The sequence below is a fragment of the Diceros bicornis genome, chromosome 36, assembly GCF_020826845.1.
Source record: "Diceros bicornis minor isolate mBicDic1 chromosome 36, mDicBic1.mat.cur, whole genome shotgun sequence".
In the NCBI taxonomy this organism is placed as follows: domain Eukaryota; kingdom Metazoa; phylum Chordata; class Mammalia; order Perissodactyla; family Rhinocerotidae; genus Diceros; species Diceros bicornis.
In genome coordinates, this window is record NC_080775.1 from 6,046,416 (window position 1) to 6,066,802 (window position 20,387).

The following is a 20,387-nucleotide window of genomic DNA, read 5'->3' on the forward strand; positions in this document are numbered from 1 at the left end:
CTGCAAGCCAGTATGGAATGAAATTGTTACTTTGCTGCACAGGTTATGAAAGGATTTTGGCATCTCTAAATGATGTGCAGGCAGAAAATGTCTAGCCTAGGAGAGCTGTCACAAAGCTGCAGAGATAAGCAGGTCAACTCACATAGGTGAATGGTCCCTTGAGATCTGATTCCACTTTCCTTTTGAAGGAAATACTCCCACGGAAACCAGTTTCCTCAAAACGACTGTACATGAGGTCAGGTGATTAATCCTGGCAACCTGCTAACCTGGTTCACTGAGATGTAGCTGATTGCCAGAGAATAACCTCATTTCCTATTCCAGTTCACCTTCACAGACCTCAGAACTGTCAGAAATTCTGACATATTCACTACACGAGTATCTGATCCTTTAACAGTTGTTTCACGAGGCTGCCACAAAATCTGACATTTAACAGGTACTCAAAAATTCTTTTTAATTAATAAGAATAAACTATTAAATAAGTAAAAATGGAACATATTTTTTATTAGTAACTTTACTTTTTAGAGTAGTTTCAGATTTACAGAACTATTGCATATAAATACACAGAGTTCCCACTGTCCCCCAATCCCCAGTTTTCCCTATTATTAACATCATGCCTTTACTGTGGGACAATTGTGACAACTAATGAGACAATATTGACATATTATAATTAACTAATGTCCATGGTTTCCATTAGGGTTTACTCTGTGTTGTACAGCTCTATGAATATTGAAAAATATTTATTGACGTGTATCCTCCATTACTATCTACATACAGAAGAGTTACATCATCCTGAAAATCTTCTGTGCTCCATTTATCCATCTTTCCATTTCTCTCTTCCTCCAAACCCCTGGAACATGGGTCTTTTTACTGTTTCCATAGTTTTCCATTTCCGGAATGTCATACAATTGCAATTGTACAGGATGTAGCCAGTCAAGATTGGCTTTTTTCACTTAACAATATGCAGTGACGTTTCCTCCATGTCTTTTCATTTGATAGTTCATTTCTGCTTAACACTGAAGAAAATTCTACTGTATGGATGCAATATAGTATCCATATCCAATGAACCTCTATATATGATTTGCCAATTATTAGAAGCTGTTACAAATATCTGTGTGAAGGTTTTTGGGTAGACAAAAGTATTCGATGTGTTTGATTAAATGCCAAGGACTTCAATTGCTGGACTGTGTGGTAAAAATATGTTTCATATTGTAAGAAACAGCCAAACTATCTTCCAAAGTGGTTGTACCATTTTGCATTCCCATCAGTTATGAAAGAAAGTTCCTGTTGCTCCACATCCTCGCCAGCATTTGGTGTTGTCACTGTTTTGGATTTCTGCCATTCTAATGGATGTTAAATGGTATCTCATTTTTTTAAATTTTCAATTCTATAATGACAAATAATATTGAGAAACTTTTCATATGCTCATTTGCCATCTGTATGTCTTCTTTGGTGAAGTGTCTGTTCATATCTTTGCTCATTTTTAAATTGGGTTTTTTGTGTTCTTACTGTAGAGATTTAAGATTTCTTTGTATATTTTGGATACTAATCTCTTTATAAGATGTATGTTTTGCAAATATTTTCTGCCCGTCTGGGGCTTGTCTTTTCACTCTGTTTATACTATCTTTTAAGAGAGGTGATTTTTCTTTTTAATGAAGTCTAATAATTTTTTTCTTATATGGATTGAGCATTTGGTGTTGTGTCTTAAAAAGTCATCAACATGCCCAAGCTCATCTAGATTTTCACATGTGTTATCTCGTGGAGTTTTTACAGTTTTACATTTTACACTTAGGTCTATAAGTCTTTTTGAGTTAACTTTTGTAAAAGGTGTAAAGTCTGAGCCTAGATTCATTTTTGCATGTAGATATCTACTTGTTCCAACACCATTTGTTGAAAACACTATTATTTCTCCATTGGATTGCCTTTGCTCTTTTGTCAAAGAACAGTTAAGTCTAATTGTGTGAATCTATTTCTTGCCTCACTGTACTGTTCCATTGATCACCGTATCTGTACTTTCACTAATACCACAGTATCTTGATTGCAGTAGCTTTCTTGTAAGCCTTGAAATTGAGTACTGCCGGTCCCCTAACTTTGTTGCTCTCCAGATCCCATTGAGTTGTGATTCTCTGTATCCAACTGTCTCTTCAATTTTGGGGTCTATAATTTGCCCTGTGACTTCAATTTTCTGATAGATCCAAAGAGAGTTGTTGATTCTTAATTTATCTTTTTTTCATGTTATAAGGAAGGAAGTGTTGACATCAAAGTTCTTTATCTACATTACCAGAAAACAGAAGTCTAGCTTTTTCAATATTATTAAAACGTGGCCCTCTTTTGTGAACAGTTCTGAATTAGTTATACAAAATATTTTCTTGAGCCTTTGCATCTTTTACTTATCTTTTTCCTGCTTGAAGCAGGCCTAGGGAGTTTACTTGGCTACCTTTGTCATATACACTGATCTTCCCAGAGAGAAACTCTTTGAGAAGAATTTTAATCAATTGACTAAAAAAAAGTCCAATGAGCCATCATAAAACAATAAAAGGGGTTCTATTACAGCCTACCCAAAAGATTCAATCCGAATAATTATTCACTAGGTCTTAATAATGTAAAGTTATTCTACAGTTATAGAAATGTGAACTAAAATCTGAGAACATATATGACCTCCTCTAAATTAATGGATGAATCATTTTCAGAAAGACTGTGGGTTGCACAGCTTGTTGGTTTGGTCCCAGCTGAAGCACGGCTATAGAAAGCCCAGTGGTTATGACAGACGAATGTGGTCAGGAGAGGAAGCAACAGTTGCAGGTATAGGTGTTCGAAAGTGTACCCAAGTCCTGAACAACTGTCAGCCTCAAAGTTCTGTGATTGTTCCTGTTTTGGTCCATGAGTGTCTCAAATTTTAACAAAGTGGTCAGAGATGAAAATTTGGTTCTTTGAAGTACATGATTGAGTTACTACCCTAAAAATTGTAGAAAATAATTGTACCATTTTTATAAAAGAAGTTTGTAAATGTCAACAAATGCTGTAAGGGTTGTGCTATTTTGCGTGCATATATTTTGAAACAGTGTTTGAAAATTTAGGAGAATTGGAATTACTAAGTGTATTCATCATGTTAGGCTGGCTTGACAGAAAATATTTAATGGCTTAGGAAGATTTTGTGTTTTGTTTTTGTAAGTATGCCTTGCTTTGTGTTTGAAATATTTAAAAGGATCAACTATAGCAAATTAGTATGTCTTTGAACCTGAGAAAATATGGAGTTAATGTTCAGAGTGATTTGATCGGTCAGTTGTTTCTTTGAATTCCTGCCCAACTATAACTCAGCAAGCTCATTACTGTTCCATGGTAACATGTGGCAGTCCAGTCCTGACTCTCAGCTCTGGCCCTTTGGCAAAATACTTTGGAAGGTTTCTTTTTATGTGCAGGAGAGAAGTACCAAAGAAGCATTTTCTAAAGATTCCCAAACAGATAAGTGTTCAACTTCCTCCTCCTAAATTTTCTGTATATCTGAGTCCTAATCATCCTTCCAGGCTGGATCCTCGCCAATCTCCTGGGTCAACACTGCCACGGGATGCGTCATTCTGAGATTTTCTAGAACGATGATTCCCTGAGCTTCTGAAAGGGGATCTATGCATTACTGGTCATCCATGCAATATGTACCTCACCTTCCAGACCACGTGCAGTGTGTCCTCCAATTCCTCAAATGGCTAAAGGAACACTGACTGATAAATACCTGCTAATTACTACTACTTCCCTAGAGACTGAAAACTTTACCCACCTCACTCCAGAAATGTCTATAAAATTTCCATTATAGTATTCCATTCCAGCACCACCCCCCAAACTCTAGTCAAATCAGTTTTTGGATCTAATGTGTCAGAAGGAAAGAGAATATATAAAACAGAGACTGGAGTAGGCAAGAGACTTTAGGGAAAAAATCTTTAATTTTTACAGAAACTGACAAAAATTGAATGCCTTTCCTTCCTGATCTATGGGCTTAACTCTTCCTCAGTATGAGTTTCTAAGCAGCGTGGGTAGAACCCATACAGATGTGTCAGATCACCAACATCTGAGACATTTCCCTCCTCACTATCCACACACAGGTCTTCTCGTAGAAGTCAGGACAAAGGGGTCCATGTTAATATTCATCAGAAAATGGATACTCAGGGTGGTCAACAGCACTAAAAGGAGAAGAAACAATGCATATATGAGTTCAATGACTGTTTCTGAGGTGGTGAGAGGTGAATTTTATGAAGCTGTCATTAGGGTAAACTTAAACCTTTTATTTCCTGACTGGGTATGGAATCTTCATTTATTTCTTTCACAAACATGACTTTATAATAATTTAAAAAAATAATATTAATTAAATTATTTGAATAGTATTCCTTTCCCAGAACTTAATACACAGAAGATGCAGAGTCAAATATTCAAATATGTAATTCTCCCTAGCTACATCTGTCAATAAAGCAACAAGATAGACTCTGCTTTCTTATTTCAAATCCTCAGTGGAAGAAGAGACTGATTCTGCTTTTTTTGAACAGGACATGTCCAGCCACATTCTTGGCACTAAAACATACTTAAGGGTGACACACGTTACAGAATGCAATTTCACTTCCATTTTTTAAAATCTATTAATTAGATACTAACTGCCCACCACATACAATATGTCCAGTTAGATTCAGAAATGGATAAAATGTCACATAAAAATTGGCCCCCAATTCCCAAGAGCTTACTGTAGAGTAGAGAGATCTCTATTTAGTAATAACCCAAAATAGAAAGTGATATAAAATAATGTATTCTTTTTAAAATATCTAATTTCTTGGAAAAATGACTGTTTATTATTCTCTCTTTCTCTCTGCATTATTTCCCTACTTTATTCTTCATTTGTCTCTATATTAATAAATATATTAGCAATGATAAAAATATATCTACCAACATTTGAGAATTCACAACTTTCCCTTATGCTAACACATTTCCATACATTATCACATTTATTACTATCATGAATTAAAATTTTCACAGGCAGAAGGAATGTGCATTCCTCCATTTCTCTCATTTATGATGAAAGTCTTTTCTCAAAATTCCAGAACCTTAAAGCATGGGAATACTAAAGATCATTTATGGCTACAAATTCTCTCCAACAGTTGTGCTTTTGTGTACACAACTTTCTTTGGTTTATATCTCTCTTAAAAATTTTGTCATCTGCATTGAGATCTCCATATTTCAGAAAATCTAAACCAAGAATTCCTATTTTTACCACAAGGCCAGCCTTTCCAGAAGGAAATGCAGTATTTTGTTCCTGAACAAACATACAATGAAAACAAAGGGTGAGATTTGGAAATTTATGAAGGACATAACCTTGGCAGCATCTCACGAAGATTTGATTTGGGGGAGACAGGCATTTCTGGCATGGACCACAAGCTTGATGGAGAATTCTTTAACTGATAAAGAATTGAGAAATTTGGAGAACAAGATGATAACCATAGATTGGGAAACATTGAATTAGGCTACACTGGTGATATCCACAGTCTATGTCCACTAGATTGTTGTAGAAATGGGAGGCCTACGCAGAAGATGTAGATTCAGCAATGAATCGAGCTTCTTGGAAAGGGTTGTGGAGTGATGAGGGCAGGATGTATGTGTGTAAGTTCAAGCCTACCATGATCTACTCTCCCTGTTGTTGTGTCAGTGAGCAAAGCTCAGGAGTGAGTCTGGGATGAGATTCCAGAAAGATTCAGTCTCATCCCTGACTCAAACTGACCTCTGTCTTCCTGGCATTGAGTTAAATTTTAACAATCATCATACACTTATTATCAGAAAATAAATTGAGGCAAACATATCCATCAAAGTCACTTACATGTGAAAACGTCCATATCGAAGATTTCTGTTTAGGCCGTCTAGGACTTTCATGTCCTCTGAAGTCAACTGGAATTCAAAAACCTATCACAGAAGTGGAAAGATTTTTATAATTTTTAGATAACATAGTTGCCTGTCTGGGAAATTCAAGCAAATCAAACTGAATGGAGCATAGGCAATACTCAGAATGTCTTAGAAGTTTCCAAAAGTTTTTAAAGACATCAAGGAAAATACTCAAATGGTAACAAGTATCAGGCAAAAATTAAATAGAAATACATCCCTAGATATAATATATTGAAACCGTACAAGACTACAGACAAAAAGAAGATCTTTTCAAAAGTGAGGGAACGAAGCTGTCATTATTCGAAGAGATAGAGTCATATACTTAGCAAATGCAGAAAAATTTAGAAATAAAATTAAAAATACAACACATAATTTAGTAATTTTGATGAATACAGATAGATTTCTGTAACTCATCAATGAATAGTTAGAATGTGAAAAAAAATTTTTTCAAGATAATTTAAATGAATAATTCTCCAAACACTAATGACATTATGTTCAAAAGACACAGTAACTGGCTTAAACTTGATGTCACTGTTGAAATATGATACATTTTAAGAGTCAAAAAGAATGTCAATAGTGGCTAATATGTTGAACCAAATAAATCCATCAATGCGCAATAATACTCCAAGATAGTGACACATAGAGAAGTTGGAGAGAGAGATTAATAGCTAGCTAGCTAGCTAGCTAGTTAGCTAGATAGATAGATAGATCGACCCATCGATACATAGGTAGTAGGCAAAATGTCAAGAATATAACAATCGATGAACCTAAATAATGCATTTAGTGCATTACTCTTTCAACTTTCCTGTACATTTGAAAATCCTCACAATAAAATGTTAGGAAAAAGTTATCAAAAGGATATCTATTTTAACAGTTATCTATGAATAAATCTAATAAAAGAACTATGTAAATGTATTTTTGGAGAATTTATGTAATTTATTAAAAATATATAAAGAACACCAAAGTAATTAGAACCCCATATTATAATCACGGATTGGAGGTCTCAATAATGTAAAGAAGTCAGTTTTCTCCAAATTCATCTACAGTTTTAATGCAATATGAACCAAAAACATACACACTTCTTTTTTCTGAAAGTTAATGTGAAACTATATTTTACATAAAAGAACAACTAGTCAAGAATAGTCAAGACATTCTTAACAAAGAAAAAGGAATGAAGAAAAAAAATTACCATTCTCAAAAGCAAGACTTATTTACCACTACACTTAGTACAGAAAAATAAGTAGTTGAATAGAAGAGAAAACCCAGAAATGGACTGAGTCTCATTTCATACATGACAGAAAAGACAATGAAAATCTGGGGGAAAATATGGAGATTTGTATTTTCATTTAAATGTATACCTATTTGGGTCCATTATTACATTATATTAAAAAATCACTTCCAGGTGTAGTAGAGACCCAAATTTGAATGAGAAGACAAAAATACATTTGCAAGATTCTCTACTCCTTGAATCTGGCCTGGCATTTAATTTGCAATGGACAACAAAATTTGCCATAAGCAGTGTTGAGTCCATTCTGAGCCTGCACATGAAAAGTCTTTGCAAGTATCCACTCACCTCCTTGGAATCATGCCACTGTGATGAGATGAAAACAGGCTAGTAGACTATAGTCTAGCCAACTATATGAAAAATTATATGGAACAGTGGTTATGCGCCACTAACAACAGCCAAATCAACCCCTAAAGCAGAACGGCCTGGTTGCTGTGCATTTAGCTGCAAGTACATGAGAGATCCCAGCCAAGAAGAGAATTGCTTAGTTGAGCCCAGGCTAATTGTCAACCCATGGACTTATGAGCTAAATAAATGGCGTTGGTAGTAAACCTCTAAATTGGGGATAGTTTTTTTGGCATCTATAACTAATGGTATAATAATGGTCTCCCAGACATAAAAAATATACATATGACTTAGTTAAAATTAATAAATATTTAAACAGGCACTTCACAAAAGTGGAAACTAAAGGAGAATAAATACATGAAAATGAAACTACATTACTGTTCAGGGAAATGCAAACTAAAAGCACAGTGATTTGGAGACTGAAAATCACTGCTACAGTCTGAATGTTTGCATGTCTCCAAAATCATGTGTTCCAAATCTAACCCCCACTGTGATGGTGTTAGACTGTGGAGCTTTTGAGTCGTGATTAGGTCATGATGATGGAGCCCTCTTGAACGAGATTAATGCCCTCATAAAAACGACCTTAAAAAGCACCCTTGATTCTTCTACACTTTTAAGATACAACAAGAAGTCTGCGACCTAGAAGAAAACCCTCACCCAAACACGCTGGCACCTTGATATCAGACTTCCAGCCTCTAGAACTGTGAAAAATAAATTTGTGTTGTTCATAAGACACCCAGGATGTGGTATTTTGTTATAGCATCCCAAATAGACTAAGAAAACCACATAATCCAATTCCCTCATTTTAGAATGAAGAAAATGAGATTCACTTGCACAGAGGTACAGAGCATATTGCAGACCTCATACTGGAACAAAAATCTCTTTTTTCTGTCTAATATGAATTCCACTCCACCGTGCTGCCTCTCCTGCTGCCCAGTAGGAGACAACTGGTGGGAACACACATAAGGCACACATGCATGGGAAATAACAGGTAACTCATCTGGGATCAAAATGTCTTGAGAACCTTACAAAGAAGAACACAGGTGAAGGATATTATTTAGAAGCCCTATGACCACAGCCTCACTCATCACCTGCATATTCTCTTTGATCCGCTTCTCATTGTAACTCTTGGCCAGGACCACAACCCCACGCTGTAGCTGGTAGCGAAGGGCAATCAGTGCTGGAGTTTGCTCGTACTTTTTTGCCATGGCACTAAGAACTGGATCATCCAAGAGAACCGGGGAGCTCTGGTCTACCCTGGAAGGAAATGCAGAAATGCTGAAGAACTGAGACTCAGTATTCAGTTTGTTAGGAGGATTCTCAAACAGATTCAATAGGTCCACTCTAGATCAGTGCTTCTCCAAAGGTGGTCCCTGTATCAGAAGCATCAGTATCATCTGGGATCTTGTTAGGAAGGCAAATTCCATGACCTCACCCAAGACCAACTGATTCAGAAATTCAGGTGTGGCACCCAGCAATCTATGTTTACAAAACCCTGTGTTTCCAAATCATGGAGTTTTTCTTACTACTTCTCAGTGGCTGTTTTTCTTCTCTGATCATAGCCCTCAAACTAAGAACAGAATATGAGAGGAGAAAGAGAAAGGAAAAGAATAGGATTGTTTTTATTTTCACTTTTCTAAGATATTGACAAAAATTGAACAGTCCCCAAATGAGAACTATTCATTTTATCATTACTTATAGACTACAATCTTTCAACAGAAGTTTACAAAAATGTTTCAGATTGTAATTTTTTCTCTCGTGATAAACTGAGAGTTGCATATTATTATCCTTCTTTTAGACATAAAGTAAGAGAGGCCTAGAGAGTCTGTTACTATAATGTCTTAATTAGTTAGTAAGTTTCTAAATCATGACTTAACCTATGTCTTTTGTCTCAATTATTGGATTATATATAGATTTTAATGCAGACATTTGTTATTCATTAATCTACAACCAGACACATATAATGTAAAAGCATTGGCTGGGTGATGGGATGGTAAAGGAGAAGGATTTCTTCTGTCCCTCCCCTCTTTCCTCCAAACCAGTTGAGAGTGATGTCCAGAAAACTAAGTATTGCATCACTAAAAATTTTAAAAAAATAATGTTTTCGGTAAACTCCCTGTTGTCTTCATTACCACTGTTTTGGACGTTGGGATCCCAAAGCACTATAGGCAACTAGGACAATATCTTTTGACTTGCAGAAATCCAACAGTTTGCTCTGGTTGAGATAAGGATGACATTCGACCTGTAGAATTCCAAGATAGAAGAGTGTCAGACATATTAAATACCAATATTAATATGAAAGGGAAAGGTTAATAGGAGAAAAAAATCTCAATAAAAAGCTGTGTAATATTAAATTTAAACTAGAAATATCAACACCAAGTAATGATTTTTTTAAAGAATATAAATATTATATATTTGTTCCTTTAAAAGGATAAAAAAAGAAAGAATAAATGGCATTCCTGAGAACAAGCGACTCTTTAGATGGAATCTTGGTTACTCAATACAATTGTACACTACAAGGAGACATGGCTAATTCCCAATCTGGGACAGGAGAAGAGCTGTTTGAGCCTTGGACATCAAATTGTGCCAGAAAGAAAGAAATTCCTAAAAGACTTATGAAGGGATGTCTAAAAGACAAAAGAAACAGTGTGATGGGGATCCCACTGGTGACATTAGGTAGATTTGAGCATCAAAGGGAATAGTGACTAAAAGCAATTATAACACATAGAGTAAATAAAAATCCAACAGTCCATAGTGATGAAAAAGAGATACAAAGACTGAGACAGAGAAGAAAAATCTTTGTTCTACTGATGGTGATTATTACAGTAACTTCTTTCTCAGAACATTGATAATTAAAAGGAAGGAATTAAGCTCTTGCCCAGCCTTATAGGAATAATTGTAGTTTATCCTGACTTGATACTGGAGTTTTCTGTGTACAATAAAATGTCAGGTAAAAAATTATAAAAGAGTGTTTAAAATTGAAAATAATTATTTACAAATCCCAATGAAATAACTAATTCACAGTAAAGTCATTCATGGCTACTCAACTACTATGTGAAAACTTAGAGGCAATATGACTTCCACTGATGACAGTTATCACACAACAGATTTCTAGGTAATTTCAAAGGGGAAAATATACATTTACAAAGAAAATACTTGCCTACCACTAGTCTAGCCACGAGAACAAAACTAACATCTCTCATATTGGGAAAACTTGTCACGACGTGTTTCATACTGGAGAGCAATTTGAGGGACACAGCATGCAAAGGACATTTTCTTGCCAAAAATGTTTAACCTTAATGTCATAAAGCATTCATATCTAACTTCTAATTTACAGAAACTGGGAATAGAGAAACAAGTTAATTAACATCACAAGATAACAATCAGATAAATCCAGAATATTCAACAAATCCTGCCGGCTGTCATGTTGAAAGAAAAATGGTTGATTAACCATTCTTGGTTAAGAAAGCTTAAGAAAGAAGAAGGAAAGTAATATGTGAAACACAGTTGGCTCCTGATTAGAAAAGAAGATCTATAAAAGACACTTGGAAAACCATACAGAGGATTGAATATGGATTGGACATTAGACCATCACAATTTCTGAGACCATTTCTGAGTTCTGCAGGGGAGAATTGTCATGTCTACAGCTAACTTTGAAGAGGGTCAGCAAAATATTATGTATATGTGTGTGGATAGATCCACACATGTATACACATATATTTGGCAATGTGGCAAAATGTGAAAATTTTTCAACATAGGAGGGAAAACATGGATGACCTCCATCATATGCTTAACTTCTCTGAATGTCTGAAAATTTTCATAATAAAAATTGAGAGTAAAACTAATGCTAGAATCACATGAATTTTTTAACATTTAATTGAAGATAAAATAGTGCTATAACAAGATATGTCAAATTCTTGAATTTTATAGGCCACATTTTCCAGTCGAAGACTCTTACTTCTTGACTCAAACTTATACATTGAGGACATTATGGTAAACGAAATATGACATTCACAGAAGGACAAATACCACATGATACAAGTTATATGAGGAATCTAAGATATTCAAACTCACAGAATCAGAGAGCAGAATGGTGGTCGCCAGGGGCTGGGAGGAGGGAGAATTTGGAAGCTGATAATTGTGGGCATGAAGTCTCAACTATACAAAACGAATAAGTTCTACAGATCTGCTATATAACACTGTCCCTATAGCTAACAATGCTGTATTGTATTGTACTTCATACTTGAAATTTGTTAAGATGGTAGATTTCATGTCAACTGTTCTTACCGTAATAAAATAAAAATAGAACAAAGGAAAAGTCAGTGCACAGAACCAGACATAGAATAATGTGTCTAAACAGTTCATTTAAGGGTAGAAATCGAGGAGATAACCAGACTAAGACTGAGTAAATCAAAAGGTATGCTCTGTATTCCTGCAAATGTTCCACAGTGTTGATTTTCTCCATCGGTATCACCATAAACCATCCCTCTAGCCTGGATGACTTTCATAGTCTCCAGTTGTTTTTTCTTGTATCTATGCTCCCTATTCAAAGACCCCTGAAATCAGAGATACCAAGATGAAGTACATCTTGGTGCATTTCAGGCGTCCAAACTCCACACAAACCCCTGACACCTACCTCATCTTATTTTCACTCATTCCTTATTTGCTACCCATTATGTATTTTCATGACCTTCCCTGCTGTACACAATTCCCTCCAAATCACTTTCACCCATCCCATCTCTGGACGTCTTTTATAGATCAGGGAAATGTACCTTTCCCTCTGAGGTCTGGGTAACTATTCTAAACCTCCACCAACTCCTTTAGCTTCCCTAAATTCTTATTGACAACTTAGCACTAAGGTCTTGCCACTTTTTTCACTAGGACTTTACAAAAAGAGATACAATTATGGGTTCTATTGATGCCCATCTAGACAGAGGCTCTGTTATATAGAATCTTCTATTCCAAAAAGGTGGGATGAAAAGGAAGGGAAGCCAAATAGACATCTGGCAGTAGTGCAAGAAGAAGGAGATGAAGAACAGAAAGGAGAGGAGGTCAGGGGTGCTCACCTGGTTGCAGACAGGCTTGTACTTGAGCCCTGGCTTGTTCAGGATCTTCTCCAGCTGCCTGCGGTTAAAGTTGGACACCCCGATGGACTTGGTCAGTCCTGCATCCTTACACTTCTCCATGGCCTGGGGAGGAAGGGGTGGTGAAGAATCACTTGTGTAATTGGCTATAGATCAAGAATAAATGAAAGAAAAATCTATTAAAAGGAACAAATGTCAAGAAACCAAGCCAATTGGCATGAACAAAAAAGAGAAAAAGTAGTAAATTAAACAGGGAAAGAATGTAGTGACAGCAAGAATAAGAATTACTGTATTCTCCTTAGAAAAATGTGAGAGAGTATTACACATTGAAAGAAAGAGATGCCTATGTTCGTCGTCCTGAACTCTTCTGCTCCATTTCTCTCTATAAACATTTCAGTAATGATTTCCTCCACACCACTACAGCAGACTCGTTCTTTTAAAATTTATGAATTGCTGAAGCCGAAGGTGTATAGCCCATTCTCATAAGTGGAAGAAATGAACCAGAATCCCCTTCTTCTGTCTTTCTCCTCTGAGCTCTCTCCTCCAAGCACTCACCTCCCACGTGGCACAGAGATCCACTGTGTCAAATATTGCTTTTCCATGTTCATCTGTTGGAAAAAGTTCTTCCCCTGGCTGGAATAGAAACAGTTATTTTAATGATGTCACAAAATAATTTCTCCACACTTAGCCAGGCTGCCAGGGATATCTGGGGCCAGGAGACTAAACCTCCATGAGGTAGGTGGTGTAACATTCTAGATACTAATATTTACAAAGTGATTCGCATGTGGAGTTGTAAGCAATGTCTTTAGGAGACAAGCTTGCTCTAATCTTTTACACTCTCATATGTTTGAATAAATACCATTTTCCTACGTCCTAAAGGGGACTTGTAGTGACTTATGTTACACTTATCTGACCCCTATACTTTCATCTTGCAAAAGGCCTCCCTTGCACTGTGAATGACAGTAAGTTACATGGCCTTATTTCTAGAATAACCATTACAATCTTGACCCAGGCTAGACAATCAGGTTTCTTTATCCCTCAGAACATTCAATGGTCCAAGGGCAGGCACGTGAACCAAAGAGGGTTGTTCAAGGTTCTCTTAAGGATTAATATGGATGCTGGAAGATCCAGAGACACACTCAAGTGTTAACGACCATAAACCTTGAATGTCCCAAGGCCATATTTGTCGCCAATGAAAATGTTGTGACAAAAGTACAGCAAACCTTTACTAATGCAAAGTTAACTCAGAGGGAAAAGGAGATAATTCTGGTGACCATTCTAAATCCTTAAATTTATCCATGACTTGGACTTCCCCTTTACATATTCCTGTTTATATAATAAACTCTTTTGCATAGGAAAGCTTGACTAGCTTTCTATAATTTGAAATCAAGAATTCTACATAACACAATCATTAATGGCTAAGAGCAGTCTACAAAATTCCATTGTGAAGATAGCCAATGGGGTAGGCAAGGTCTCACAAGTCCCCCTGAAGGCTGCTAGTTTCAGATCCACCCAGAGGGAGCACCACCAAACCTGCTGTCAGCTTGAAATGGTGAGAGGAGACAAACTTATTACGCCCAAGTGTAAGGCAGTTTCATTGCTCACGACAGATGTATGAAACTCTGTGTTTGAGGCATCCCCAAGAGACTCAGGAATCATAGTCAGGACTGCATGTTGAACATGCATATTTTTATTTCCTCAAGTTTTTGAGGCTGAGGATTTGAGATTGTTGACTTTTTTTCACTTGGAGGCATGGAAAGAAATTTAAGGATTCAAAAAATTTGCATAAAAAACTAACCAGGACTTATTATTTTGGGGATTCTTCTCTACTGTAATAATCCCTACATCCTTCTAAGGAAATTCTTAATTCAACTCTCCATACAAGTTGACGGACATTCTGACACAAGAAGTAAAATATGTATAATCACGTAAATTGCTAACCTTCAGAGCCATTGGAAAGTGAATAATGTACAGATCAACATAGTCCAGTTGAAGATTTTTCAGAGACTTTTCCAAGGCTGGTCGGACCAACTCTGGTCGAAGGAAAGTGATCCAAAGCTGCAGACGTTAAAGAATGGAAGTTGTGTTGGATTAACACTTCAGTCAGTTTTGTTTTTCTTGATTCACTTAATAATTAGACATTTTCTACTGGTTTGAAACTGAATGACCACATAGGAAAAATACTTTTTTCCTTCTTGGGTTCCCTTTTGATCTGCCTTACCCATAGAAACTATATTATTTGTTTGCATTTATCTACAGTACATCTACTAACCATGGAAGGAGATGACCCAAGAGATAAAAAGTGTTATCAAATAATAATCTTGCCCCTATCTGAATTCTGTTTGATGGAGTTTACAAAGCAATTAAAAAAATAGCCTAATTCTATCAAATGTTCAATCCTATGGGGAATAACTAGCATCCTTTTTGTTTATATAATTATATAGAAAAAAATGCTTTGAACGTATTAATCTGTGCTGTGCATAATTCAAGACACTTTGGCTATATCTTGTTTAATACACAAAGTGCCTCTTATATTGCTTTCTCTTGTTGATAGACATAAGAAGTGAAATTCAGAATGTTAAGAAATTGTGGTGAGTCACATTGATGATAGGGAAAGCTATAATCCAATCACAGTTCTGTCTGATTCAATAGTCTATGCTAAATCACACTGATATATTCTGTGACTCAGAAAAGTAAAGTGACATTAAAATTATAAAATTTGAACAAAGCAATGATGCGAAACCCATCATCTTTTCATCTTAAATTTAATACATGAAAATGTGTGAAGTAATTGGTACCAATAAGCACAATTCACCAAACACCTGCTGGTCCTATCATGTAATTGTCACCTCCACACAATCGTGTTCCCACATGTGCACGCACACACACCACATACACAGCACCTTTGAAGTGTAGAATACGTCTTTTCTCTTCACAGTGCCATCTTCAATTTTGCTTCGGATAGCCAGCCCAACCTCTTTTTCATTATTGTATGCATAAGCACAATCGATATGGCGGAACCCAGCACCAATAGCTAATTTAGTGGCCTCCAGAGTTGTGCTCTTAGGAACCTAGATGAGCAACAAAAGGTAGTAGCTGAATTTCCACATTATTGAGAGAGAGCTAAGGCACACCCTTGATCTTCCCAAGTCACTTTTCCTCAAGTCTTAGGCTAATTCTGTATGTGTGGTGATGAACCCATGGCAATTTGCCTGTTTTTTTCCTGGCAAGTAAAGAACTTTGGGCATCCCCAAAACTCCTTCAATCTTGGGTAATCACTGGTTGATCACTAGCACCGAATGTCCCCATCATCATCCCTAGATTCAGTGATTTGCTGAAAGAACTCACAGGACTCATCATATAGTTGTAGCCATGGATGTGTTTTATATTGTGAGACATTACTAAGCAAAATCAACAAACTGAAAAGATACATGGAACAAAGTCGCAAAAAACAAGGTCGTTGCTTCTAAGAGTCCTTTGCCAGTGTAGTCACACAGAACATGCTAAAGAAAAATAGTGCATAATTAAAAAATTTATATTTGTCTTACAAGACGATGTATTCATACATATATACATTGTGAAATGATTAGCACAATTAGGCAAATTAAAATACACATCACATCACATAGTTAACTTCTTTGTGTCCAGCTGAGAACACTTAAGGTCTCTTCTCTTAGGAAATCTCAAGAATATGTTATTATTAAGTATAGTCTCCATGCTGTACATTTTTTCTCCAGAACTTATTCATCTTACAAGTGAAAGTTTGTACTTTTTGACCAAAATCTCCTCATTTTCCCCACTGCCCCCTCCCTCAGACCCTGGTCACCACTCTTCTACTCTGCTTCTATGAGTTTGACTTTTTTAGATTCCATATATAAGTGGAATCATGCAGTAGTTGTCTTTCTGTGTCTGGCTTATTTCACTTGACCTGATGTCATCCACATTCATCCATGTGATTGCAAATGGCAGGATTTCCTTCTGTTTAAAGGCTGAATAATATTCCATTTGTTTTTAAGTATTTCTGAAGCTTTCTTTATTTATTGATGTTGCTATGAACTAGATATTTGGTCTAATTGCCCTCTGCTGGTTGTGTTCTCTCTTTAGGTGTATGGAAATTCAGAGGTTTACCAAAGGCAAAGCTTCAGTGGTATCCTTGATCCTTCTCTCCCCTCCATCCCACTTTCCACTACAAAGCAAAGAAGTCATGTCATCTGTCTCCAAAACATCTCTTTGAATATTTCCTTCTGTTTTATAGATAAAGAAGTGAGACTCAAAGTTTAAGTACTACTCCTTTGTCACACAGCTAGTCTAAAGACAAAATTGGAAGGCAAATTTCTGGCTTCCAGTCTAGTGACTTTTCACTTCGCTCCTCCCTCTGTCCAAGGTCCAACTGTACCTATTTGCTTCAATTAAACGTAATAACAAAGATGAAGAATTGAAACCTTGCCCTGGAGACTGTAGCTTATTCCCTCAAATGATATTATATTTTCCATTCCAGATAAATTCCCAAGCAGAAGGAGAAGTACAAGGGAATCTAAAGGTGGAGTACCTATTGCCTGGCACTCAGCAGACTACCCCACAGAAGAACAGCAACTCTTTCCCATCATTTTTCATTCATTTCATCTCTGGAACCTTTTACACAAATATCTCTATGGATAATGTTTTGGTGGGAGGAAAGATTTTTTCAATTCCGTAAATATACAGCTAAACCACTCCCAATTAATCACCCTCAAAGCAAAGCAACTGATTGTTAGTGTTCTTGACTGCTGAGTTTCATCTCTTTTGCCAAACTGGGAAATAGATGGTACCGGGAGGAAAACCCAGAAGAAACTGTCAGTGTCCACAGGGTTGTACCCTGATACAGAGTGAACATTGAATACTTCTGTCTTTGTGTAAGGAATGGTTCTAGCCTGGTTACAAGCACGAAGTGAGCCTTTAAGAATCACACAAGAACTCCATGACTTGACAACCCAAGTCTACCTCCACTCATCCTAGTGCTATTTTCTTTTGAATCCTCAATCCCAAGACCACCACTGTTACCTCTTCAGGTTCATAGGTGCCAAATCCCAGTACAGGAATGAAATGTCCATCATTTAGTTCCACACGCCGGACTTTGGGATCCATTGTCTGTTGTTCCTCTGTCTAAGCCAACTCTGTTTTATTCTTCTGCTCTCACGGGTTATATGAATAATAGGAGGGTAACACCCAAGTCCACTGTCCAACTGTTATTAAATGGATTGTAGGAGGAGCAAAGTTAAAGCAGGAAGCTATGGAGTGAGAAGAGAGTTGGAACCAGTTAACTTGCTTCTTTATTATCATGAGGAACCATAATGAACTATTGTATAGTAATAAAGAAATCATTACTTTCTTGCACAAGCAAATTTTTCCTTCAGGACCCACATACATTAGTAAATTATTCCAAGAGAATTGCTGAATAATTATTGATCGTATATTAGACTAGAAACCTCCAGGTACTAATCTCTTTTTTATTTCTTGCAAGGATGAAGCTTCTTCTTGATTATACATCATTTGAAACAATTAACTATCTTACACCACACACAGACACACACAATTTAGAGGAATGATTAACATTTTTCAAAAAGTTGATCCTTAAGAAAGAATTAAAACTTCAAATTGAAATAAAATTTGTCTTTTTGTCTTTACCATTAGCAAAATTATTTTTCGTTCTTCGTTCTTTGCTTTATATAAAGAATATTCCATCCTAATAAGGATGCAATCCTGAAAAGGCTACTCAAAAAAGACATTCCAGCAAGGTCATTATTGGAGTTAACTTTTAACAGTTTTTAGATATCACTTGCAGTATACAAACAGAATCTCAGAGTATTTATATGTTTCACCTGGTTATATAACTTTTAGAAAACTATCCTGATGTAACTAACAAAAAAACTGGTGAATATTTTATATAATTTGTTATCTTGCTCAACATTATTCATGAGAGAAAAAACTGGAAACAACTTAAATTAAAATAAACTTGGGAAGAGTTAGAGAAATTATGATGAGTTGAGACAAGGGAATATTATGAAGTCATTTAAAAATGAACACATAGAGTGATGTTAGCAAAATGGTGAACAAGGAAACCCTGAGTTCTCCCATGGAAACATAAGGAAACAGCCATAAACTAGCTGAAATAACCTTACAGGAGCTCTGGGAAATAGTCAAAGATCTACAGCAACAAAGTGAACACCCAGCTAGGAAAAAAACAGATTCAAAATGGTAGGAAATTTCATCATGTTTTTACCCACCCTTGCCCCTCCTTTGGAAATCTTATAAAAGAGGCCTGTAAACCAATCAAAGTTAGTGCGTAGACCCCCAAGTGAAATCTGATGTGGCCGTGAAGCCTGCTGTCTCTAGTTCAACAAATAAGGTAAGAACCTGGGAGTTATTTATTACTTATCTTTATTTTTTTTTTTAATCATTTTCTTTGTGGCCTATCGTACTAACAATTTTTGTAAATGTCTCATGGGGGCTTGAAAATAAGATATAGTCTCTATATTCAGAATAGAAACATATATTTACTAATCTATTTACCCGTCTATCCAGCTAGTTAGCTACCTATCATCAATCTTATTAAATATATTATTCAAAATCTCAGAATCATAACTTATTTTTTGTCTATCTAATTTGTCAAGGTCTGAAAGAGATGAGTTAAAGCACCTTATTACAATTTTGTTTCTGTATTTATTTCAGCATTGTATTCTGTAGATTAATCCTTATAATTTTTATATTTTTACTTTATATATATCAATGCTATTATTTATTATAATGTTTATTAGCTTGAATTCAGCCTGTTATTATTATTATTATTTTTTTTGGTGAGGAAGATTAGCTCTGAGCTAACATCTGTTGCAAGTTCTCCTCTTGTTGCTGAGGAAGATTGGCCCTGGGCTAACATCTGTGCCCATCTTCCTCTACTTTATATGTGGGACGCCTGCCACAGCATGGCTTGATAAGCAGTGCGTAGGTCTGTGCCGGGGATCCGAATCTGCGAACCTCGGTCCGCCGAAGCAGAGCGCGCGAACTTATATTACTTATCTTTAGAAGACCATTTTCTGAACAGCAACTTACAGTATGCTAGGGATTCACTTAACCATTCAGAGAAGTCAAGAGTATGTAGTCACCCAAGGTTTGGGTGGTTCCAGTTGTGATGTTTATCTCTGGCATGGTTTATATTCCCTGAGGCATTTTTCATATGGTCCCATCCAGCAGGGATGAAGTCCAGGATTTCAATAGGACCCAGTCTCTATGACAAAGATGGTGCAGAGAAACATCTGCCAGTGTCTACTTTTTTAGTTCAAGTTCCCTCTAGGTCTTTTGGATCCTCTCTAGAACATATTAAGGGTCTCTCAAAGTTAGGCCTACATTGTGTAAGCAGGTAACCGGATATTTAATAAGAAGCATTTCTAGAGACATAAAAATGAAAACAAGGTTAATGATGGAGCAAATTATAAACAAATTTTTGAGCTCAGGGGATGGCCAGTCAAGAAGATCTCCACATACCAGGGTTGAAGCATCCCCTGCAGTTTACAATGTCTCCAATGATGTCATCAGTCATTCAGGTAAGCCTTTTAAGTGGCTTACATAGCAACAGGGATGAAGATTGTTCAAGCATGGGCTATCATGGTGCCCTCCCTTAGGTTTATAACAAGTTATCTAGCTTCAGTTTGCAGGGCTTCAGGAAAAAGGATAGTTTTAGTTTTCAATGATTCCAAATGAAAAGGAGAGGAAAAAAAAAACATTGAAAATGT

The 20,387-nt window shown here is 36.2% G+C and overlaps 1 protein-coding gene across 1 annotated transcript; it reads right to left on the reverse strand.

The window, feature by feature from the left end:
- Positions 1-4,126: 4,126 nt before the first annotated feature.
- Positions 4,127-17,751, reverse strand: LOC131398930 (aldo-keto reductase family 1 member C23-like protein). The gene is made up of 9 exons (XM_058532851.1): positions 17,662-17,751; positions 15,525-15,692; positions 14,563-14,679; positions 13,177-13,254; positions 12,604-12,726; positions 9,670-9,779; positions 8,629-8,794; positions 5,846-5,928; positions 4,127-4,169 (listed from the first exon to the last, which is right to left on the reverse strand). The coding sequence occupies exons 1-9, from the start codon at positions 17,743-17,745 to the stop codon at positions 4,127-4,129; spliced, it is 972 nt and encodes a 323-aa protein (XP_058388834.1). The 5' UTR covers positions 17,746-17,751.
- Between the last annotated feature and the right edge of the window lie 2,636 nt (positions 17,752-20,387).

Excerpts from the sequence above, each read along its gene's own strand:
- LOC131398930 (XM_058532851.1), bottom strand. The coding sequence starts at position 17,745 with ATGGATCCCAAAGTCCGGCGTGTGGAACTAAATGATGGACATTTCATT. Across the intron at positions 14,680-15,524 it reads ACGTATTCTACACTTCAAAG|CTTTGGATCACTTTCCTTCG; the intron begins GTGCTGTGTATG and ends TAACGTCTGCAG. Across the intron at positions 4,170-5,845 it reads CGATATGGACGTTTTCACAT|TGCTGTTGACCACCCTGAGT; the intron begins GTAAGTGACTTT and ends TTCTCCTTTTAG.